The sequence below is a fragment of the Pelophylax lessonae genome, assembly GCF_965119305.1.
Source record: "Pelophylax lessonae genome assembly, chromosome: 2".
Taxonomy (NCBI): domain Eukaryota; kingdom Metazoa; phylum Chordata; class Amphibia; order Anura; family Ranidae; genus Pelophylax; species Pelophylax lessonae.
Genome location: NC_138769.1, coordinates 388,780,108 through 388,806,044, shown reverse-complemented (window position 1 = coordinate 388,806,044; position 25,937 = coordinate 388,780,108). Strand labels below are relative to the sequence as shown.

The 25,937-nt window shown below is 45.1% G+C and overlaps 1 protein-coding gene across 2 annotated transcripts in view; it reads right to left on the bottom strand.

Moving 5' to 3' along the window:
* Positions 1 to 25,937, bottom strand: part of TRIM37 (tripartite motif containing 37) — a 442,208-nt gene that overhangs the window by 289,805 nt on the left and 126,466 nt on the right. For both annotated transcript variants that reach the window (XM_082244828.1, XM_082244829.1), the window contains exons 10-11: positions 15,209 to 15,259; positions 3,412 to 3,493 (exon numbers count right to left, since the gene is read on the bottom strand). In XM_082244828.1, the coding sequence (XP_082100954.1) occupies positions 3,412 to 3,493; positions 15,209 to 15,259 (133 nt within the window). The remainder of the gene's footprint in view (positions 1 to 3,411; positions 3,494 to 15,208; positions 15,260 to 25,937) is intronic.

The window sequence follows — 25,937 nt, the reverse complement described above, 5'->3', positions numbered from 1 at the left end:
CTGCCGTCTGGCCATCATTGTACTATAGGCCAGGAGGGAAGGTGTTAGGAAAGTAAAGTTTGAAATGGTGGCTTTCAAGTTAAATTGCATTTTGGCTTTGTCTCTTTGCGCATTATTGGCAAGTTAAGCGTATAGTAAAAAAGAAATCAAAGTAATGATGTGCTTTAGTCACAAGGAAGTCTCAACAATTGAGTTCAGCCCAATGGGAGATTAAAACAAAAATTGAATTTTTGACTTACCGTAAAATCCATTTAGCTGATGTTCACTGACGGACACAGCTCCCGATTCTTTTTAACCATTGGGTTATACTGCCCACTACAGTAGTAGAACACTAGGCAGGAAAAGCTTGACTGCGCCTATGGGCAGTCGCAGGGGGTATACCATATACACCCACACTCAGCTATAGACACTCAGTTTTGTTATAAGCAGTGTCAGAAAAAAGCCAACTCCACAGAGGGGTGGGTGCTGTGTGTCAATAAAAATCAGAGAAATGTATTTTACGGTAAGTCTCTATTGATGGACACAGCTCCTGATTCTTCTTAATCATTGGGACGTCCCAAAGCACAGTTAAACATGAGGGTTGGGAAAACAGAAGAAAAGAATACCCAAGGTTAACCATAGCCAACCAGGTAACATGGAGCTCAACCAAAACTGGAGCTCACCTGAAAAAAAACAACACACCCTCAAAGAGGACCACGTCCTCTAAACAGCAGCCTGAAAAACCTTGCAGCCAGACGAAGCATCCGCAGATGCCAACACATCTACTTTGTAAAACTTTGTAAAAGTGTGCACCGACGACCAGATGGCCGCCTTGCAAACCTGCTTCACTGATGCCTGATGACGGAAGGCCCAGGAGGCACTAAGCGCTGAGTAGAGTGCGCCTTAACAGTGAAAGGAGGAACCAGACCCTTATTGAATAGGCCTGAATCACTGTCTGTCTAAACCATCTGGAAATGGTCGCAGCAGAAATGGCCAACCCTTTTCGAGGTCCAAACGCGAGTACAAATAGTGAGTCCGACTTTCTAAAAGACTACGTAGCTGCCAGGTACACCCTGATTGCCAGAACCACATCCAGGGAATACAGAGCAATTTCCTTAGGATGTGTAGGCCTGGGACATAGGGAAGGCAACCCAATGTCTTCATTCAAAATAACGATAGGAAAAAAATCCATTTAAAAAGGAAAAAAAATTGCCAGGACCAGAAATTCCAGCAAGGAACTAGGTCCTTACTCCTGACTAGGCAGAAAAAAAACTGAGTGCCTCTAGCTGAGTGTGGGTGCATACCCCCCTGGGACTGCCCATAGGCGTAGTCAAGCTTTTTCCTGCCTAGTAGGGGGCAGTATAACCCAATGGTTAAGAACAATCAGGAGCTGTGTCCGTCAATGTACAAAAGAGAAATTATATACACATTAAAAACCTAAGCGTCAGCGTTGGATGTCTCTGAAGGCTAGCATTTATCCATGTCATGCTATATCTAGTAGTGGTTCGTCACATTCAACTAGACTTATTCTGTATACTGAAGATGAGGTTTCAAAGCATAGCCTAGCCACTTCAGATCTAATACCAGAACTGAAATAAAATGGCTTGAATAAGCTATGAAACACTTTTCACCACTGCAAAACCAGTTTAACCACTTGCCTACTGGGCATTCAAACCCCCTTGCTGCCCAGGCAAATTTTCAGCTTTCAGCGCTGTCGCACTTTGAATGACAATTGCGCGGTCATGCAATGCTGTACCTAAATGAAATTTTTCTAATTTTTTTCAAATACAGCTTTCTTTTGGTGGTATTTAATCACTAAGGGTGTTTTTATTTTTTGCTCAACAAAAAAAGCCTGAAAATTTTGAAAAAAACAAAACAAAACTTTTTATAGTTTGTTAAATTAAATTTAGCTAACAGGTAAAATAAATAAAGTAAATTAAATTTAGCTAACAGGTAATTTTTCTCCTTCATTTATGTGCACTAATGAGGCAGCACTGATGGGCTCTGATAGGCTGCACTGATGGGCACTGATAAGGTGGCACTGGTGGGCACTGGTAGGTGGCACTGGTGGGCACAGATTTCCCTCTCCTCTTGAGGACCGCTGTCCCTCTGACAGCAGCGGCGATCAGCTTTTTTTCTCCTCACACTGACAGCGTGAGGAGAGAAAAAAAACAGCTGATCATCGACTGCCATTTACATCACATAATCAGCTGTCATTGGCTGACAGCTGATCATGTGGTAAAAGGCAAGGACCTGCCCCTTACTCCGATCAGCCGAATTTCATGGACTCGCTGATCATAGAGCAAGCCGTGCGTGCCCCGCAGGGAGCACGCAGGCAGCTCATGCAAATAAGGATGTACATGGACGCCATCCCGGCAATTAAGGTCCGCGCTATAGCCGTCTTTCGGCTATATTGCGGACTTGAAGAGGTTAACCACTTCACGCCGGTGCTATAGCCGAAAGATGGCTAAAGCGTGGGCCTAAAATGGCGGGAGGACGTACCTGGACGTCACGCACACCCTGGGACTCGGCTGATCACGGATAAGAGTAGAGGGCTGAACACGGACCTTAACCATATGATCAGCTGTCAGCGAATGTAAGCTAATCACGTGATGCAAACAGAAGCCGGTCATCGGCTTTTTTTTTTTTCTTTTTCATGTTGACAGCATGAAGGGAAAAAAGCGAACGTGGATCACCTGTTAGAGGGACATCGGTCCCACGCTGCCCCCACCAGTGCTGCTAATCAGTGCCCACCAGTGCCACCTCAAAAGTGCCTCCCCATTAGCGCCCAATGATGCCTATCAGTGCCCATGAATGCTGCCTACCAGTGCCCATTAGTACTGCTAATCAGTGCCCATCAGTGCTGCCAATCAGTGCCCATCAATACCACCTTTAAGTGCTGCCCATCAGTGCCACCTACCAGTGTATCAGTGCCCATCAATGCAGTCTAGCAGTGCCCATCATTGCCACCTAGCAATGTTGCCCATCAGTGTCACCTACCAGTGTCTCAGTGCCGCCTATCAGAGCAGCCTATCAGTGCCCACCAGTGCAGCCTCATCAGCGCACATTTTTCCCAACATTTTCCGTCTTTTTTTGTTTAGCAAAAATGAAATATCATAGCATAACATTGCATGATCGCGCAACTGTCATTTAAAGTGTGACAGCGCTGAAAGCAGAAAATTGGCCTGGGCAGGAAGGGGGTATATGGCCCCGGCAGTAACCAAGTGGTTAAGTCCAGTTAAAATGTGACCAACTAACACTCTAGATATCAGTATTAGGTAAAGATTTAATCTATAATCCCCTAGTAAGACCAGCATTCCATTCTGCCTAGAAATCAATTTTAACAGTTTGTATATTGAAGTCTGCTTTCAAATGCATTAGATGCTCATCTTTATTAATAAAATTACACTTCAATCAAGATTGCTAACTCACCGGATAAACCTTTAACCTCCAGCAAAGACCCGATACTTGCAGAGGTGGACTGTACACTGGGTCAGCTCGCTGGCGTAAAGTGCTGGGGGGGAAAAAAAAAAAAAGAGGAAGACAGAATAATTTTCAAACATGTTAACAAGCATATTAGGCTGGTTTGATGGTATTCTATGTGTGATTCTTGCGCTGTCATAGGAAAATTACATAAAATTGTACCCCTGATGCTGCTCGTACAGTAACTGGTACCTCAGACAGTCTAATGAAACAATTAATATAGGGGGACTACTGCACTTCAAGGGTGATCGATGCGAATTGGTAGAACTTATAAATATAGGTTTCTTATTCCAAAATCTAATGTTTAGTTTAAAAGCAAATCAATAAATATTACTCTTATTCAAGAGGGCGATAGTGCTAATGTGCATTTTTCAAATCAAGAAAAATTGATATTAGTAATAATCAGAAAAATATACACTATATTTGCAAAGTGAATTATTTGTGCGAATCAATTAATAATCAATACAGGCAGTCCCCGACTTACGAACATCCGAGTTGCGAACGACTCCTACTTACGAACGGGGCCCCATGACGAACGACTCCTACTTACGAACGGGGGCGTGACGAACGACTCCTATTTACGAACTGTGGCGGCGCCCGCGTGATGTCACTGCTGGCTTCTTACGGCTTCTTCTCGCTCCTGTGCTGGATAGCATCCATCTTAGTGCCGGCCACAATGCACGCTGCATGTACTACATGTACTTATTGCCCCACACTGCCCAGAAGCATCCCACTGCACAGGCAGAAGCTGGTGGAACTGTCTGGAAACTGGTGAGATTACATTACTCTGTATTGGGAGCAGGAACACTGTATTGTACTTGTACTTCTAGCTATGTTGAATGTAACTATCCTTCTGGGTCTCTTTTAGCCTTTTAGTTTTGGCTAGTACAGTACTGTATGGTGTGGGGTTAGAGCCACAATGAGGTTTGTACTGCTGTCTGTATCCTTATGAATTTTTTGGGCTGGAGTTACACTTAAAAAAGTACATGTTCCGACTTACAAACAAATTCGACTTAAGAACAAACCTACAGTCCCTATTGTGTTCGTAACCCGGGGACCGCCTGTAAATACAAAGTGCTTCTAATGGATCCCAAACTAAACATCAGATTTTGAAATTAGAAACCTATATTTATATGTTATACTGATTCGCATCCATCACCCATGGGGCTGGTTTGATGGCTGACCTGTAAAAATCTGGCCATCAAATGCATGATGTGAAGAAAACCATAGAAGCTACCATGCAAGAAAACAAAACACAGACAGTCAAGAGATCACCAATTCAAGCCATTTAACATTAGCGCAGATAACAGAAGTAATTTAGCCTTGCAATCTGGGACATACACAGGACAGTGATAATCAGAGGGGCTAATGATCTTTCCATGCTGCTAAACCAATGTATGAGGAGCCCTTAGAAAGCTGCATTTGTTATGTATCAATACCTGAAGAAACATGCCTGGTTTTGTGAAATTAGAATTATATATTTTTACACCACATTTGCATGTAATCGATCAAGAAAAACATTTGCCTTATATCATCTAAACATGGCTGTGCATGTGCCAAAGAGGAATAAATCTAACCATCTTTGGCTCCAGGTTCTGAATGTCTGCATTAGTCTACAGATACGCACCCACAGTAGCCAACATTTTTATGAATAAGTGGGAAATGGAATACATTTTTAAACACCCCCACCCACAGCTACGAGGCTTCAAGCGCTATATAGATGATATTTTAATTATATGGGAAGGATCGCAAGAATCTCTGGCAGAGTACATTGAACTTATGAATAATAATAGGTACCAAATTTCTTTCACGGCCACTATAAACCAGGCAGAAATCAACTATCTAGATTTAAAAATCTTTAAATCCGGCAACCAAATGTCCACAAAAACATTTTTCAAAAGCACCGATAGGAATAGCTATATTCCAATAAATAGTAACCACCATCCCAAATGGCTATCAGCGGTACCCAAAGGGCAATTGCTCAGGATCAAAAGAAATTGAGAGCAAGATTATCTAACACAATCAGAGGTATTAATACAAAAATTCCAAGATAAAGGGTATAAACCATCAACTTTGCAACATATTCAACAAAAAGTTTTGAAATTAGATAGAAAGGAACTTTTAAAACCAAGTAAAAAAACGAACACACCTTACCAAACGGCTTTTTGTACAGAGTTTAGCAAACAGTATAAACAATTAGAAAAAATCTTTAAAACACACTGGCCCATTTTATTGAGAGATCCAACCTTTAGTAAGATTTTACCCAAAAAACCACAGTTCATATACAGAAGACCCCCCATTTTAAAAGATAAACTGGCTAAAAACGTACCAGACCCCCCAAAAAAACTGAATACATTTTTTGACCAAAAAGGGTATTATAGGTGCGGCAATTGTGTCATATGCCGCACATGCAAAACAAATAAATCGAGAAAGGAAACACAATTCCAATCCACAGCCACGGGACAACAATTTAAAATAGATAAATTCATTACGTGTAGAACCACACACGTTACTTATCTATTAGAATGCGAGTGTGGTCTCCAGTACGTGGGACGTACGACAAGAGAACTCCGAATCAGACTGAGAGAACATGTTACAAATATCAAAAATGGGTTCAAAAAGCACAGTTTGTCCAATCACTTCCGTATCTGCCACAACAAGGATCCAAGTAAGTTGAAGTTCTGTGGGATAGACACAATCGTCAAACATTGGAGGGGCACCAACATGACAAGAGCTATCTCACAGAACGAGACTTGGTGGATACACAAATTAGGAAGTATGGTACCTAAGGGTTTAAACGTAGAAATTGACATCAATTGCGTCATAAATGATTTTTAAAATTTTTAAATTTAATCTCACGTTTTATCCTGTAATTTTTAATCTCACATCTTTTATTTATTTATTTAATGTATAATATATCCCTGATGTAAGTGTAACCCTAGATTCTAAAGTATAATCACAAAACAATCAAAAACCAAAATCGTTAAGATTTGTTAACAATTGGCATATGTATGGTCTTAGCATATGGCTATAGGATGGAAACAATTCCTTAGTTGGACCAGTAGGGGGTCCATATATTAACTTAGCATTCATCACTTTATTAATTGCATGATATAACTTATAAAGTTTCCAATCTATTATGTTTTAATGATAAATTGATACTGAGTATATAGAGAGCAGTAATTTCAAGGTCATACCTATATATATTACAATGATCCGACGGGATCATTAGTAAGTGCTTTTATCAGTACAGATTTTTCCAAAAGCTCCACTAGGGGGCAACATTACACATCCAGGACGTTTAACACTAATCATAATGATTGCTAATTCAAGCACGAAAATAAATTTAATATCCACAAGAGATACCTCATTTATAATAATAGAAGGAAAAAAGAAAACAATCATTATGATTGCAACAGATGTAGCAAGTGTACTGCAGTATTTAGAATACCGGAAGAAGTTCTCAGCGTGGCTTTATAACACTTGTGGCACCTCCAATAGCCAGCTACAGATGACGCTGTGTCCACAGCGAAACGCGTCTAGCCATTGGCCGAGAGGCAGCCACGTGACTTCCGGTCGGGGTAGTGAACGCTGAGGAGCAGCTTACCACCGCACAGAGCTTAGGAAATATGATATAGGCTCAATATTGTTCTATGTTTGTGAGTATCCCTTTGTAATTTAATGAAATAAAATGTATTTTAAACGGTCCTCACTATGTTGAGTATTTTATTTCCATGAGGACACCAGGGATTACTGCACCTTGAAATAGGATCGCTTCCAACCCACAGCATAATCAGCCCTACAGGAGCCAAAGGAATTTAACATCAGCTCATTCTGCTTCAACCTAACCATCTAGTGGTAAGTAGATACCCAAAGGGGGATACCCCGAAGCAGCAAGAATTAAGCATCAAGCTCCTGTGTTTTTTACTTAAGGACTGTTTATGGACTGTTCATCATGCACTTAGGTTGCACTTTTCCCATGAGTTTTACATTGTAATATCTGCACAGTTTTTATGGTTTTTATTGCTTATTTGCACAGAGTTCAGGCCATATTGGCACTTTATTTATTTATTGATTGATTTATTTAAGTAACACAGATCAGTTTTAAGAACACTTCATATTTATTTCAGTATTTATATATATTTATTAGCAGCGCTGCAACCACTGACCCCCATACAGATATCTTTTGCTGTTAAAGGTTGTTACATTATGAGTTGGTAGTAAAAGCAAGACTAAATTTCAGACTGCATCAAATAATTTTATAGAATCTGTATGCTTTGGAGTCACAAACCACCATGTTTAGATTACTATAAAAAAAGAAAAGAAAAAAAAAAGATTTTTCTTATAACAGTTACACTATAAGTAGGGAAGGGGTGTTCTTCATTGCATATTGCTAGTATACATGTTGGGTAAAACTTCTAGAATTAAAAAAAAAAAACATACCCAAAACAAAAATAGACTGTACAGAAAAAAAAATTCAAAAAGGTATTAACAGAATAACTGGGCTTAGGACATTTGGCACAGTAATTGCACTAATTTTTCACACAAAGATAATTGCCCAAAATACATTTTGACAGTAATGACAGCTGCAGAATTGTCTTGATCTATAATAAGGGCATATTCTGTTCTGACAGATAATCATTTCTGGCCAATTTTTTAACTTGAAGCTTTTTACTTCAGTGTCTTACTTGTTTTTATTCATAAATGTAATACTGTTGATAGACATAGTACTTTAAAAAAAGAGAACATTGTTACTCTAAATCAGGGGTAGGCAGTCTTATAGAGGTGGAGATCTACATGAACAACATGGGAGAAGTCAAAATAACTAAGCACAATGTCACCTCCTCACACCTGATTTAAACCTCTAATTGCTGTACTACAGTGTCACAATTGCCTGCATTGCTTGGCAATCATGGGTTTAGGTCAGGTGGTGAGGAGGCAACATACTGCCTCCTCACCGCCTGTCAAACACACTTGGATCGCTTTTCAGAGGAGCAGTAGTGCCTGCTACACTTGCGAATGAGCCTTTAATTGCATTCGGCAGCAGCACTCTTAGAGCTTGTTCAAACAAACTTGGGGAGTTTTTTTTTTTTTTTTTTTTTAAAACCCTGCGATTGATTCATGGATTTACTGCTACCATACCCTACCCCTTTAGCTGCTTAGGTAGCAGACAAAACGTGTACACATGCCGTAGCAGGAATTAAGCCCCGATTCTTTTGGCGGGTGCTGCCGCCTGCCAAACATGACTCATTCAAGTAAATGGGGGCACTCTGCAAGCGCCGCACAACAGCATGCTTCTGCGGGATCCAAGGGGTTAAAGCAGGTGGTGAGAAAGCAACACAACTCTGCCTGCTTTAACTCCTTTTTAAACTGCACAAGGTTGCAGGGTGCTTGAAGGGTAGCCTCAATCACTTGAATGGGACATTTACAGCAGGTGCTACACCCACCAACCATGACAAGCCGTATAACTTCTTCTACGACATGTGTACACCCCTGGCCACTGCAGCAGCTAAGGGGTTGCAATTGGGGCAGGGGTGGTAAAAACACATCCTAACTATGGTGTTTTACCAACTCCCAAACTACAAATTTAAATGAACCGTTACGATTCTGAGCCCTTTAAAAATCTGCTTTTACACTGATGTACTGCGGTTTACCTGGGTTAGCTGCGTTTGCCATAGACTTCTATTATATCCTGCAGGTGCGGTGCACTTTCTAAAAGTGCACCAAAACTCCTGCATTCAGAAAGTGCACCAAATCAGTAGGATAGAACTGAAGTCTATGGTCAAAGACACAGGAAAGTTGCAGGTACACTGCACTGCACTTGTGGTGAAGGTAAACTGCAGCACATCAGTGTGGAAGCAGCCCTATGCTATTATGCCCAGTGTATTGATTCACACTGTCCTGAAGATCTCTTCTTTCCCGACCTGGCAACCAGGTAAACAGGAGCGCAACAAAAAAACAACTTGAGCCCAAACTGAACACTACACCCCCCAAAGAGGGAACAGACCCCCCTAAACAGCAGCCTTCAAAACTTTCCGGCCAAAGGAAGCATCCGCAGAAGCCAACACATCTACTTTGTCCGATACGCGTTTCATGATTGGCCGCAAGGCAAACCCCATGCCACTGGCCGAGGAGGAGGCAGGAGCGGGAGGACTGGAGGAGATGCGCCGCCGGGACTGAGGAGAAGCCGCGCCGGGGGACTGAGGAGAAGCCGCCCGCCGCCGCTGATGCTGCTCCAGGTAAGTAAGGGGGCACGCACGCTGATCTCTGCAATGGGGGAATGTATGTTGGTCACTGCATTGAAAGGGGGCACGCACGCTCATCTCTGCATTGGGGGAATGTACGCTGGTCACTGCATTGAAGGGGGCATGCACGCTGATCTCTGCATTGGGGGCATGTACGCCGGTCACTGCATTGAAAGGGGGCATGTACGCCGGTCACTGCATTGAAAGGGGGCATGTACGCCGGTCACTGCATTGAAAGGGGGCATGTACGCCGGTCACTGCATTGAAAGGGGGCATGTACGCCGGTCACTGCATTGAAAGGGGGCATGTACGCCGGTCACTGCATTGAAAGGGGGCATGTACGCCGGTCACTGCATTGAAAGGGGGCATGTACGCCGGTCACTGCATTGAAAGGGGGCATGTACGCCGGTCACTGCATTGAAAGGGGGCATGTATGCCGGTCACTGCATTAAAAGGGGGCATGCATGTACGCTGGTCACTGCATTGAAAGGGGGCACGTACGCTGGTCTCTGCATTGAAAGGGGGCATGTACGCTGGTCACTGCATTGAAAAGGGGGCATGTACGCTGGTCACTGCATTGAAAAGGGGGCATGTACGCTGGTCTCTGCATTGAAAGGGGGCATGTACGCTGGTCTCTGCATTGAAAGGGGGCATGTACGCTGGTCTCTGCATTGAAAGGGGGCATGTACGCTGGTCACTGCATTGAAAAGGGGCATGTACGCTGGTCACTGCATTGAAAGGGGGCACGCTGGTCACTGTTTTGAAGGTGGCACACTGGTCACTGTGCATTGAAAGGGGGCGCGCTGGTCGCTATACCTTAATTACTGAAGGCCCCTTTCACATTTTTGCGACCTCAAAGTCATGCAATTTTTTACAGCGTTTTTTGCCGCAAATCAATGCCCATTACATTTTTCTGTTTGCGCCCCACCAAAAATTTTGAGCACCAGCCGCCACTGGACCAGGTGGCCGCCTTGCAAAAACTGCAGCACTGATGCCTGATGACGGAAGCCCCAGGAGGCACTAAGCTCCCAAGTAGAGTGTGTGATTAACAGGGAAAGGAGGAACCTGATCCTTAATTGAATAGGCCTGAATCACTGTGTTTCTGATACATCTGGAAATGGTCGCAACAAAAGCAGCCAACCCTTTTCATTTTAATGAAGACATTGTGTTGCCTTCCATATGGCCCAGGCCTAAACATCCTAAGGAAATTGCCTTGCATTCCCTCGATGTGGTTCGGGCAATCAGGGTCGTGAGTACAAATAGTGAGTCTGACCTCCAAAAAGACTCCGTAGCTGCCAGGTATACCCTGATTGCCTGAACCACATCCAGGGAATGCAAGGCAATTTGCTTAGGATGTTTAGGCCTGGGCCATAGGAAAGGCAACACAATGTCTTCATTAAAATGAAAATCAGAGATGACCTTTGGAAGGAACGACAGACAGGGACGAAGAACCACCAGGCAAGGTGAATGACAAGTCAAAGCAGCCAGCTCAGACACCCTGCGCGCAGAAGTAATAGAAGGGAGGTTTCTGACAAACTGAAAGCCCCAAACTGAGTTCCTACGGCGGCAATGGAGACCACACTGGAGGAGCCAAGTGTCAAACTCCCTGGATAAAGGTATGCATCAAGGAATGTGTGGCCAATGGGCATTGAAAGAAAACCGCTAAAGCCAAAACCTGGCCCTTGTTGGAGGAAAGCCAATGTTCGAGCTACCGAAAAGGAGCGATGGTGAACCCCAAGAGACTCACACCACGCAAAGTACATCTTCCAAGTATGATAGTAGATCTTCCTAGGAGGTAGATTTTCTAGCCTTTAACAGCGTAGGAATCACCGATTCAGACAAACCTCTATCCTTCAGCACCTGGCTTTCAACAGCCACGTCGTTAAAGCCAGCAACTGTAAAGCAGGATGGAAGATCGGACCCTGAGACAGGAGATCTTCCTGCATTGGCAGCCGCCACGGAGGCGCCACTGCCAGGTGAACGTCTGCGTACCAGGACCAGCGTGGCCAGTCCGGCGCCACCAGAATCACCAGGTGCGGTTCCGAGGATAACCTGCGGAGGAACCTGGATAGCAACTGAATCGGAGGTTAAGCACCTCTTAAGCACCTTCGTCCAATCAGCCACCGCCTGAGCCACCAAAACGGATGTGAAAACAGGTCTGAGCAACGAGCCCGCCACCGTATAGGAATGGCGAGCCAGAGACTCCAACCGCCAGTCCGTGGGATCCCGGAAAACTGGGGTATCCTCAGAAGGAACCAAAGTAGCCTTGTTTAACACGGCCACAGTGTGATCTACCTGTGGAGGCACACACCATTGTGATTCCGTAGCCGGTGCAAAAGGATAAAGCAATTTGAACCGACTAGGCACCAGGAATGGACGTTTTAACGTGCGCCACATTTCATTAACAGTGTAATGAAACTCAGCTGGGCAAGGAAAAACCTGCGCCGACTTGCTGGTCCTGTGCGTCCCAAATGAGGACATAACGCCCGGAGGACAGGGCTCATCCTCCAAATGTAGTGTTTCCTTAACAGAAACAATTAATTCATCCATGGTCGCCCGCTCTTCAGGCGACCCCGGGGAAGAGGTATCAACCCCTTCCACCTCTGCCTCCCCCTCAGACCCCACCAGGCCCAAGGATGAGCGGGACCCTGAAAAGGGCACGCTCGCAGTAGCAGCAGCCATATCACCATCTGAATCAGAGGAGAGAGACAATCTGGGCCTCTTTTTAGCAGCACGTTCAGCCATCAGCATTTCCATATTTGACACCAAGGTCGCCACTACAGCGGCCAAATCAGGTCTCAGAGGGGCCACAGGAGAACTGGGGACCCCCACCAGAGCTGGGGGGAATTTGCTGTCCTGAGAATCCATTGCTCAAGGTGACAAAAAAGCAACAGTGCAATACAGCTAGTACTGTCCCTTTAAGATCGCTGCGGAGTGCGCAGCCCACCGCTTCAGCTACAGTGACAAAGACCCCAAAACAGGAGAGAAAAAACTGAGCCAGAAATGACAATACAGAAAGATATTGAGAGCAATAAGCTGCAATAAGCTGCAGAGCCCCGCAGAGTGTCACCACCGAGTGTCCTGCTTCAGAGGAAAAGGAAGTGCTGCTAGAGTAGGCTGAACTATATAGGCTGCATGACTCAGGGAAAATGGCTGCCCCATAGGATTGCATGGAAGGCTCCGCCAAAATGGCCGCCGGACATGCGGTCGGAACGATAGTTCGGCTACCGCAAAACGGGGGCGGATGGCGCCAAAAACAGCATGTAGATTGCCCATAGAGAAGCCAAACATGCCTGCCCATACCTAAAATGGCGGACCGCGCGTTTTTTCCCCCGCTGCGGCCGCCACACACACAGTCTGCACCCCCAACAAGCACCGAAGTGACACAGGGAAGAGGACCCCCAAAAAACATACAGCACCGCAGCGCATGCACAAGCGATCCCCGCAGGGACCGCATCAGGGAGTCACACAGGCACAGACATGGGGGACACACAGCAACACAGGACTGCCACCCCAGACAGAGGCCCCACACAGAAGTACTTACCTGTACCAGATGGCGTGGGATGCCTCATATGACAGGGAGTGCCGTTTGCCAGGGACATGACACTGCAGCATCGCAGATGTGTCCACTGAGGTAGCCACCTCACGGCTGCATCCCTGCTGCGAACAGGGATGGGTCGTTCATAGTGCCAGGACGAACCATGGCTGAACGCTCAATGGCGGGCTGGGGGTCCATCTGACCCTCTGCCCTGGAAAACCAGGGCGGTCAGTCCGAATGCCAGCACCGCAGGAATCCATCTTGTTCCGAAGAATCGACTAAAAACTAAAGCTGACAAAATAAACAGCTAGTAAAGTAAAAGAAAACTGACATTTTCAAAAGAAAATCAAATAAAAAAAGATTAGATAGGCTGAGACTGTAGCCCCAGTACAGGGAAGCCTAACTACTCCTGACGCTAGGCAGAATGAAACTGAGTTGGGAGTGGTCACTGCAGGGGGGTATTGACCAGATGGGACAGCCCCCCTGGATGTGTATATGCAAATGCATTTGTTCTTTTGACTAAGTCTTTATGCCTTGCTACTCCTGCGGAGCGGAAGTCAATACCCAACTGTGATGACTTAGAGGAGGCTGCGACTGTCGGAGGACGTAAGAGAAACCTTGTTTACCTTGGAAGATTTGCAGGTGCCAAATTGCTCCGGCATAGCCGACTCAGCGGCAGAGTCCTCCAACTTTAAAGTTTCTCGCACTGATACAATCAGGGCCTCCACCAGTGCTTTTTCCATGCGCGGCTGCAGAGGAGGACGACTCATCCTCATTATGAGATCACTCAGCGTGCGTGAACGCAGACCCAGTGGGCTGTCTCTCGTCCGCGGTGGCAAAATCCACCTCAGACTCTGAAGAAGCAGAGGATAAAGGTGAAGGCGGGGGTGTTTCTTGCCAGGTCTCCTTTGCAGGGCCATATCTACTTTGGCTACTAGCAAAGAAATTTTTTTTTTAAACGGGAGGGCAGCTGCGGGCAAAGAGGGGACGTTCTGCATACCTGGTAGTCCTACTCGAGACTGGTGGGGTTTTGGTCCAGGGTTTTTGGCTTGCTCCAATCCCTTTTTCTATGTCACGATTTGTCGAGACGCAAAAATAGCCCTCTTACACTGTCCAATCCCTGGGCTGTTGGCGTCCTACCAGAAGTTGGCCACCTACCTATTTATAGACCTCTTGCTCCCACAGTAGCGGACTGATTTACACCAATAGAACATGATTACCCACACGTGGTTTGGCCATTATAGCGCTCTTAAAATTACATTGTGTTGCCCAGGATTCTTTATTTGATGCAAACACTCCCAATTCAGCTACCAATTGCTTTTTTCAAACGCATAAACTCGGTTTCGTAGTTTTGTCTGGTAGCACCAGAAACCATGTCTTCAGTTCCAACTTCTCCATCTCCCCAGACCTCGGGGTGGGGTGGGACTGCCTGATGTTTGGGCCTATTGCAGAGCAGCTCATTTAACCTGACTAGTGGACTGGCATTGTCATGCAGAGGTGAAGCAGTGGGGGCCATGGAAACATATGACTCGGACGGCTTGACGAAGAGCTGGCCGTGGATTTCTAGAGAGGCTTTTCGGGGGAAACACACATTTTTCCCTTGCCATGGCCAATGGCTCCTATCCTCGGTAACCCTGAGTTCTTGCCTGGTCTTTAGGTACTCCAGTTCGGCAACTTAATACCAGGCAGTCATTGCCACCTCTGGGACTTTTTAGGGCCTGACGGATCTCTCTCTCCATCCGCTATCGCCTCAGCCGCAAAAAAAAAAAAAAAAAAAAAGAAGAAGAGCAGTGCACTGCATTATGCAAACTACTAAATCCCATAGTCCCAAGCCCCTACATACACATGGGACCAAAGAGCACTAAAAGGAATTTAGAGTCTTTGTGTTAAGAATACATATTTTTTAACAAGGGGTTCAGTATGGATATAAAGTTTACTAGCATAGCAAAGCAGAAAATATTACCTGAAGTTTTCCAGAACAAATGTAGTGGAATCATAAGCAGGAACCAGTTCACTGCAGACAAAAAAAAAAAAACACATACATGAGAGTAAGAAAAAACACATAAAAAGCTAGAAACATTTGCCTTTGACTACACTGCTCCATCTAAGACACAAAGAATAAAGCATGTTTTAGATTTCCCCCTGTGCAGTATGTGTTTTAGGACTTGTGTGCTTATCATGCTAAGCAAGAGTGTGTATGTGTTAAAAATAAAAAAACATAAAAGAATGTACCACCACCAGGGTAGTGCTTGGAGCCTAAGCAACCAATTAGCGGCCTGAATATTTTCATATTGGGCACTAGGAGTGCACAACCTTTTCAAATGACTATTTTCAGAAAGCTTTTTGCATAAGAATTACCGAAGTGTTAGCAACAGTGGGCAGAGGGGGGTTAGGTATATTGACAAAGATAGGTTCTGTGAGGAAACCCTAAAGTTAGCATCTCGGATTCTCATTCAGATTTACCTAAAGAATTTGAGTCAAACAGAACATTGCCAAATAAACATGTATACACATTTACCAGTTTTCCTCACAAATGAAATTGTAAAGCTAATTCACACAGAATTAGCAAACCTTGAAAACTATTGTTCCACCACTCCAAAATACTCCGTTCTAAAAGCTTACATACAAGCAAACTGCAATTGAGAACTGCTTTAAATGGCAAATTTGATGTGTAGGACTCCATTATGCATAGATTAAGATTTGACTATCTCCTCCAACCTAATCATTGGAAACAAATATGTGAACAAGCTTGGGGACTTTGCATGAGAGGGTGTAAAGTTTCCAGCGAGCGAGGACAGGCAATTGTGGATTTGATTGGGGGAGAGTAGTGGGGTCAGGGGATTATTGGAAAGTTATTTAAAGAAATAGCACACTGAATTTACAGCTGTGCTTTATGTAAACTTTGTCCTATTATATTTCAGCTACATAATTCTAGATATTTATTAAAAATTCAGCCCACCTATAACCTTGCTAGAAAAAAATTATGCGATTAAAAGGGGAGATTAAAAATACTTTCCTTTGGATTAAAAGTTTTAAATAAAGTGATTACAAACCCAACTAACTCCCTACCATTCAAAATACAACTATATTTTATCCATGGTTGATTGGAAGCTTTGATACTTTTGAGACCAACAAACCTAAACAAACAGAGGGTCGAAAACTGTGTCTCAACCTAGAAAACTGGCATCCGTCATGACAACCTTCCAATATAGGGGACGAACAAAAACCTGCCCTCCCGACAGAAGTCACCATGACAGACATCAGAAAAAAAAATGGATTTTTGACTTCAATCCTTTTCATTGACGGACGTAGTCTCTGATGCACATCAGTAGGGACATCCCAATGCAGTGCCATAAAATGAGGGGTGGTTACAGCAGAAAACAAACTAGTCCCCAAGGCTAAACATAGCCAGTCAGGCAACATAGGACTCCTCAGAAAAACCAGATGAAGCCCACCTGAAAAAAAAAAAAAAAAAGTTAACACTCTCAAGGAAGGCCAAAAAGCCCCCTAAACAGCAGCCTGCAAAACTCTGTGGCCAAGCGACATCAGCAGATGCCAGCACATCCACCTTATAAAATTTTGTAAAGCTATGAACAGACGACCAGGTAGCCACCTTGCATACCTGAACCAGATTGCGGATGACGAAAAGCCCAGAAAGCACTAAGCGCCTGAGTAGAATGCACCTTAACAGGGAAAGGTGGAACCTGACCCTTAATTGAATAAGCCTGCACAACTGTCTGTCTGATCCATTTGGAAATAGTCGCAGTAGAAGCAGGCAGCCCTTTCTTTGGACCATCCATGAGTACAAAGAGCAAATCTGACTTTTGAAAAGACTCAGTAGTCGCCAAGTACACCCCGATAGCCCGAACCACATCCACAGTATGCAGTGCAAATTCCTTATGATGTTTTGGATTAGGACATAATGAAGGTAACACAATGTCCTAATTTAAGTAAAAACTGGAAACCACTTTCAGAAGGAAGGACAGATCCGGACGAAGTACCACTTTATCCCTGTGAACCACCAGATAGGGAGAACGACAGGACAACGCCGAAAGTTCTGACACCCTGCGCGCAGAAGTAATAGCCACCAAGAAGGCCACCTTCTGGGATAAGGTAAGCAGGGGAATCTCCCGAATACTTTTAAAAGGAGGTTTCTGAAGAACCGACAGCACCAAATTAAAAGGTCCAATGTGGCAACGAAAGGTTGCACTGGAGGTACCAAGTGTCGCACCCCCTGGATGAAGTTACGCACCAGGGAATGAGTGGCCAACGGCCTTTGGAAAAAAATTTGCCAAGGCCGAAACTTGACCCTTGATAGTAGTCAAGGCTAACTTTTGACCAACTCCCCGTTGAAGGAAAACCAATATCCGAGCCAGTAAGAGTGAGGGGGAGCCCCAAGAGACTCACACCACGCAATATACGACTTCCACATACAATGATAAATCTTCCTAGAAGTCGCTTTCCTCGCATTACGCAGAGTGGGAATCACTGAAGCAGACAATCCCCTGTCCTTCAGCACCTGGCTTTCAAAGCCAAGCAATCAAAGCCAGCGACAGCAAAGCAGGATGGAAGATTGGTACTTGAGACAGTAAATCCTCCCTGAGAGGAAGTCTCCAAGGAGCATCTGCAACTAGCCTGACCAGGTCAGCGTACCAAGCTCAGCAAGGCCAGTCCGGAACCACAACAATGACCGGAATCCATTCCGCCTGCGAAGAAGTCTTGGCCTGTCGACTGAGATAATCCGCCTGCCAATTGTCCACTCCTGGAATGTGAACAGTAGAGAGCTGGAACAAAATCATTCCGCCCAACAAAGGATGCCTGCCACTTCCAAGGCCACAAGGACACTTTTGGTGCCCCCTTGGTGATTGACATAAGCCACGGTCGTGGCATTGTCCAAATGAATGCACACTGGGCAACCCTGCAGGTACTCGGTCCAGAGGACTAGGCAAGGCCGGATTGCTTTCAGTGCCAGAAAATTGATCGGTAACCTGGATTCCTCCAGGGACCAGACTCCCTGAGCAGATAACCTGCTGAAAACTCCCCCCAACTCGGACAGACTTGCATCCGTGGTGACAATTGTCCAATATATAGTGAAGGATTTTCCTTGCTTGAGCATCGGGGACCAAAGCCACCAGATCAGGGACTGCTTGGTCACCCCGGCTCAGCTGGATCTGAATGTCCAGGGAATTTGGATTCTTGTTCTATTTGAGAAGGATTTCCTTCTGGAGGATCCTCGTGTGGAATTGAGCGAAGGGGACTGCCTTAAAGGATGACACCATCAGTCTCAGAACTCTCATACAGGTCCGAAGGATCTGTACAGCAACAGCTGAACTGCAGTCTGGAGTTTTTGGAATTTTTCCGGAGAAAGAAACACCCTGGATGAGGATGAATCCAAAGTCAGGCCCAGGTAGTCCAGTCTCATGGAAGGGACCAAGGACAACTTCTGAAGGTTCAGAATCCACCCGAACTCCTCCAGAATTCTCTTGGTGATTTCCAAATTTTGTGAGACCAAAGGGCAATGCCACAAAACGGAGAAACCGTTGGTGTCCTGCACAGATTGGGATGTGAAGGTAGGCATCTTTGATGTCTATGAAGGCCAGGAAATCCCCCTGATGCAGGAAGGCCACCACCGTGCAAATCGAATCCATCTTGAATTTTTGAACTCGCACAAAGCAATTAGTGCTTTCAGGTCCAGTATTAGAAGCCCCTTGCCTTCCTTCCTGGGAACCGTGAACAGGTTTGAATAAAAGCCCTGAAAACGTTCAGCACATGGAACCGGAACTATTACCCCCGTTGAACCAGGTCCTGAACTGCCTCAGAGAGTGCCAGCAAGCGATCTGGGGACAGTCGCATATTGGAAGGGACGGATCGAAACTATCTTGTAACCGGACTGTATGACCTCTTGAACCCATTTGTCTGGTATCTGGGAAAGCCACAGGTCCAGGAATTGGCAAAAACGTCCCCCCACCCCAGATATGGTGAGGGCTCACCTTCAGGCCGAGGAGGTCTTGTCCGCAGGCCTGGAGAAACCAGACTTGTTTGCCAGACCAGGGTAGCTTGGAACCGCTGGAGGAAGTCTTGAAGGGCTTTGCCTTATTCGACTGACCCTGAGGGACGAAAAAAAACTGTGTGCTGAAAAGGAGGGACCCCGTCTGCGACAAGGGTCCTTACCCTTGTTAGCCTGTGGAAGAAAGGTACTCTTTCCCGCTGTGAGACCCCTAATGAGGTCATCCAGGGTAGCTCCAAACAGGAGATCTCCTTGAAAAGGACTTCTTTGCAGTCTGGTCCACAGACCAGCAATTCAGTCAAAGTATACGCCGAGGGGCCACTGCCAAAACCGACAGTCGGCCCAATATGGGAGCAGTGTCCAGAGTGGTATCGCAAACAAATTGCAGCCCCTGCACCAGTTGGTCCAACAGCTCCTCAAAAGGCAGAGGGAACTTATTTCCCCTCCAGGTCAAGGTCAACGTTTGCGTGACAAGGGCAACCGTAAACACCGGTTTCCATGCAGACCCAGCAAAGGAGTACAAATTGCGGGCCACAGCCTAAACCTTTCTATCCTCCGGATCCTTAAAGCAGTGTTTTTCAACCTTTTTTCAAACAAGGCACCCTTTACAATCTAGCAGAATCCCGAGGCACACCAACCAAAAATGTCGATAAAATTATATTTATGAGAAGCCACAGGTAACGCACATGAAAACAGCGGGTATTCTGTGCTACACCTGCGCTGCGGCCAAACAGAAGCAGATGTGAGAGCAGAATACAACATAAAAAAAAAAAAAAAAAAGACATGCAGTTTCCATTAACAATAATACAGATGATTGCTTTTTTTTTTTGCTTTTAAATGTAATCACCAACTTTTTACTCTTTTTTTATGTAAAATAAATATACATAGATAAGATATGGGGATTTAAAATGCTGTATTATTGTTAATGGAAACTGCACTTCTTTTTTAATGTTGTATTCCGCTTGCACATCTGCTTCTGTTTGGCCGCAGTGCAGGATACCCGTAGTTTTCATGTGCGTTTCCTGTGGTTTCCTACTTCTATTATGTCCCTCATTTTTGGTGTGCTTTCAGAAAATGCACCAAAAATGTAGGACATAGTAGAAGTTTATGAGAAGCCACAGGTAACGCACATGAAAACAGCGGGTATTCTGCGCTACACCTGCGCTGCGGCCAAACTGAAGCAGATGTGCAAGCGGAATACAACATAAAAAAAACGTGCAGTTTCCATTAACAATAATACAGATGATTGCTTTTTTTTTTTTTTCCTTTTAAATGTAATTACCAATTTTTTACTCTTTTTATGTAAAATAAATATACATAGATAAGATATGGGGGTTTTAAATGTTGTATTATTGTTAATGGAGGCTGCACTTCTTTTTTAATGTTGTTGCAAACAGAAGCACATGTGCAAGTGGAATACGACATTAAAAAAAAATGCAGTTTCTATTAATACAGCATTTAAAACCCATGTATATTTATATTACTTGGTGAAATGGTGAAAGCAAGAACAGGTAATGTTAAGATAGTGACAGTCCATCCATTATAATATTCTGATGTTATAATTATTAATTAACTCACAGAGCCACTGAAGCCACTCCCTGTTCTTCTTCTCTTCTGGAACTTGTCTTGAAAAGCGTGCCAGCAGCAGCTTCCGGGACCATGGCTATCACCTCCCAGCAAGCACTTGCCGATCCTCGCATAGCAACCGATGACGTCATCGGTTGGCATAGACGCTGTCGGGAGGCCGGCGCAGCTTCCGGATCGCAAGTGGCAGTGGAACGGAATTTAGCCGTCCCTTCTGCCACAATCAGAATGTAGAACGGTTTGTCTGCTAATATTACTGCAAGGAAAACATTTCTTTAGGATTAATGCACATTTGGGTCATTTTGTCGCGGCACACCTGGGGACTCCTCACGGCGCACAGGTTGGGAAACACTGCCTTAAAGGACGGGGAATCCTCCACTGGGATAACGGTAGCCTTAATCAGTCTTGAGACCGGAGGGTCCACCGTAGGTTGCACAGTCCACTCCTTTATCAGGAACTCCTCAAAAGGGTAGCGTCTAGCAATCCGCTGAGGCACCCCAGAGGAACGCTTTTGACGGTCCCATTCTATTTTGAGCATGTTGTAAAAAATATGCGGGAAAGGGAAAAACCTTTGCCGCTCTGGATGGCTTGTGAGTGCAAAACGTAACCTGCACCCCAGTCGCAGCCGCGTCCTCCAATTACAGGACCTCACGCACAGATACAACCAGTGTGTCCACCAGCGGCTTATCTTGCGCAGCAGTGGAGGTAGAAATGTCATCCTTACTGTCAGAGGAGACAGGGCGCGGGGATGCAGACCCGGCAGGAAGACCTGCATCTGCGGTGGAGTCACTCAGAATCGGAGACATCAGATGAGGCAGGGGTAGGCTGAGGTCATTTCCTAGCACCTCGCCCTTAAAAGGCCACCGCCACCCAGGATTTAAATGATTCCGGGACCGCCGAAATTGCATCTGTAGACAGCTGGGGTCCGGAAAACCCTGCGGCTACCTTGAGGGGGTCAGATGGGGACACGATCTGTAGGTTCCATGTTGCACCAGGGGAACCCATCAGCCAAAGTTGAAAAAGTGACACAAAAATTTATTTTTAAAAAGGTGTCCCACCGCACCACTGCGCCCGCTGGACATCAAAAAAAGCGCACTGGAGACCCCCCAGCAGAGAGAGAGAGACCCCCATGCTCACTGTACCAAAGATACACCAGGCGGCCCAGAACAGCTGCACAGCACATGTCAGCAGCAATCTCGATCCAAAAGGGGAGGATCTGAAGCGCAGCCCAGGGCAAAAAGAGGGGCTCTGACCACAAAAAACGCCTCCAAGAACTCCCATCCTGATTCTTATTAGAAAAAGCCACCGCAAAATGGTTGTGTCGGGTGTACCAAGATGGCTGATGAGCTCCTGAACACGAGGCTACAAGAAAATGGTGGCCCTCAGAGCAACTGAAAACCCTTGTGGAGACCCCCAGACTCCAGAACAGGATCAATTGGAAGGCGAGTCCAAAGCGAGAGGTAGAGACCCCCCGCCGCACGATAATTCATCCGTCGCTGGTGGCGCCCCCCCCTCCCACACCCACATGCGGCCTGCCACGTAGTTCCAGCCCCCCGGAGTAGGCTCGATAGCCCCCAGCGGTAGGGGGGATCAGGAAGGTGGGGGGTGCGTGACAGGACAGAGGTGAGTCCGGGATTGTGAGGGTCCCGACCGTCCCAAGGAAGGGCCCACATCCACCCCAAAATCCACTAGGGGAAGAAGGGGGGATCATTTTCTCACCATACCGGAACAGGCGGGCACCATCTCCTGACAGAACGCCTCTACGCCGAAGTTGGGGCGCTGTCGGGCAAATAGGAACGCTGTGACTCGGGCCTAGACCCCCGATCGTGTGCAACCTAGCAAGACGATTAACTCGCAGGGCCAGTCCCCGTCCAGTGGGACTATGTCGCGGCCGACCCATCGTGGAGCTAAGGTCTGCACGCGCTCATTGGCCAGCTGGGGTGACCACTGGATCTCTACACATTCAGCCAGTCGCCCAGGTCCCGAATAGTAGCTTTTCTCCGGATTTTTTTCCTGTGAGATCTACAAGCAAACTAAAAAAAAAAACATTAACTAGAAAAAAAAACGTTGCCAGGACCAGAGATCCCAGCAGCGAACTAACTAGACAGATTAAAACTGACATCCTATGCAGGAAGAGAGGTTTTACTCTCTGGGACTGCCCATAGACATAGCCAAATAGATTTTACGGTAAGTACAAAAATCCCATTTCCCCATTCATGAACAAATCCTATTAGTAATCAATTACAATTTTCCTCTCTGGGTCACATATGTCCCAGACATGTGGGCTCAATCAGGCTTTTCAAAGTGGCACAAATAGTTACGAACTATACCTCAGTGCTTTCCTCTGTCAGATCAACCAAAATCTGCCCAAGGAAAGTGACATTTGGAGAATGCCCTGGGCAATCATGTCCCAGGGAGTAGTTGTGCAAGTGCCTTCACAGTGCAGGTTCATATGGTTCTATTGAAGCCATATTACCAAGGCCAAGTGGAGGTATTTGTCATTTTCTGGACCTCAAAGCCCTCAAGTTCCTTCAAATTCCAAAAATTTCCAAGGAATCCACAAGGTCATTTGCTGCCTTCCTGAAATAAGAGGAACATGTCTGGAGCCACTAGGCCCTACACTTCTTTCTTTCAATTTATTGTCTGCAGATTGGTTTTCACCAAGTGTTAGTACCTAGCATTTACCCAGTTCCATCCCCTTTGAGAGGTTCTTGAATGACCTCAAATTGTAGAAAGAATTAGCAAAGGTTTCTGTCAGATAGGGGGTCTTGACTATTCAGAATTTTCATGGTTGATCCTGAAGCTTCGGAAATTATTGCAGGAAAAGACTCCTTATTTTCGGTATCTAGTGTCTGGAGAAGCTTCAGACTTCTGGTCTGAGGATTGAGCTTCAAGCCCAGGGGTCAACTAACACTTCATTTTGGAATTGAATTTTAGGCCTGATGATAGCCTCTTTCTAGACTTTTTATATTGACCATTTTCTCTCTAGACCTTTACTCCACTGTGTTTTGTAGTCATGAAACAAGTCAATTAGGCCCCTGGAAATGTCAATTTGTTTGTTGTAGGAAGACCGCTCTGGAGTAAGGGAATGCCTTAATTTCTATATTCTGGAAGATCTTCATAAGTGCCAGCCTGTTGGGCTGGGGAGAAGCCCTGGGCATGGTGTTGATACCAAGTACTTAAAGAAGAAATATTAGGTTAATTAAAAAAAAAAAAAAAATAGACCTACATACTCAATCATGCTGCAGCTATCCCAGGTTGGCTCTAAGCCAAAAACTGAGTGACTGCGACAGCTGATAGCTCAATTCTTGGTCAGTCTGCTCAGCACCTGCAGCTCTCACTGAAGCATCAGGCTGTAGAGAAGGTGGGTGCAGCTGGCTCCATCTATTACCTGTGTGCTGTGAGACTGAGGCAGCTGTCAGTCAATCAGCTAGGTGGATCCCAATGGTCAGGATTTCTCTGGAGCCTAGAGTGGCCCTCCCACATCAGCTGAGAGCCAATGTCCTCAATTTCCTTTTTTTTTTTTTCTTCAAATCTCTATCTTTAGAACTGCAGGTAATTTGGCTGTCTCTTCAGCGCTGAACGATTCAGCTTGATGGCAATCTGATACAAATTTAGTCAGACATTGCCACTGCTGTGGCATTCATAGTTTATCAGGGAGCTGTCACATGTCATGCTGTGGCAAGGCAGGGAGTTCGGATTCCTGTCCTAGATGGAACTTTGCATTTTCCTCTTTGATCCCCGCCCCCCTCCCCCCAAACCAAAAAAAATAAATGTTTTACTCAAACTGCTTTATCTGTTTGAAACCTAAAGGTGGCATTCATTCCATCTTAGAATAAGCGTTCTCAAAACTTTTGAATCCAGTCTATTCATTCATTCTCTGCCTTCACTGAGATTTCTTGGCATCCATCAACATAAAGGATGTATATTCACACATTCACATCTTAGTAGATCCTTTTCTTTGACTGAGTGACAAATTATATTTTGGTTTCCTTTCTCTTTAACCTTGCCTCAGCCCCAGGAGTTTTCACAAAGGTCCTTGCACCATTTCTGTTTTTTCTTTCTCTCTGAGGCATTTCAGTCATCAAATACCAAGATAATATGCTGCTGTGAGAGCAGACCTTCCTTGGTCTTGGACTCCAGTATGTCAATCACAATGCTGACCTTGGAATACTTCAAATGGATACTGAACATTGAAACATGAATTTTGTCATATTGCTTTGAGAATGTGTCTTTTTTAGGATCCTTTTCAGATCAATATCTTCGCCCTGAGAAAGAATCAAGTTCTGCAAGTCCCAATGTCAGTGCTGTGATTAATAGTACACACTTTTCGAACCGTTCTATTTGTGCAGTTCTACTCCAGAACTTTTCCATGGAAGATTTTCAGGGCATTGAACAAATCTAGTTTCTCTATCGTTCATTGACGGACGCAGTCTCTGATGCCTATCAGTAGGGTTATACTGCCCCCTACAGGAGTAGGACACTAGACAGAAAAAAACGTTTTATCCGAGTTCGATGGACACAACGCTCCATAAATCATAACTACTGGGTTATATTGCCTCCTCCAGGAGTAGGACTAGGCAGAATAAAAAACACCTGGCTATGCCCATGGGCCGTCCTCAGCTTAGCATATAACCCCCTCTCTGCTTTAGGTAATCAGTTATATCAAGCAGTATTAGAAGAATCAGAAATTCATGGAGGGGTGGGTGCGGTGTCCATCGCTGAACTCAGAGAAATAGATTTTATGGTAAGTACAAAAATCCCATTTTCTCTTTCGTTCATCGACGGACACAGCGCTCCATAAATCTTAACTACTGGGATGTCCAAAAGCAGTGCCAAAAGGAAAATGAGGGGTGGGGAAAATAACCCAAGGCTAAACATGAGCTTAACCAGGACACAAAAGCTACAATTGAAAAAATAAAAAAAGTTTACAGAAAAACACCCCTCAAAAGGGAAAAGCAAAACTTTGCGGCCAAAAGAAGCATTCGCAGATGCCAAAGTATCTACCTTATAGAACTTTGTGAAGGTATGCACCGAAGACCAAGTGGCCGCCTTGTAAACTTGTGATATTGATGCCTGATGATGGAAGGCCCAAGAAGCA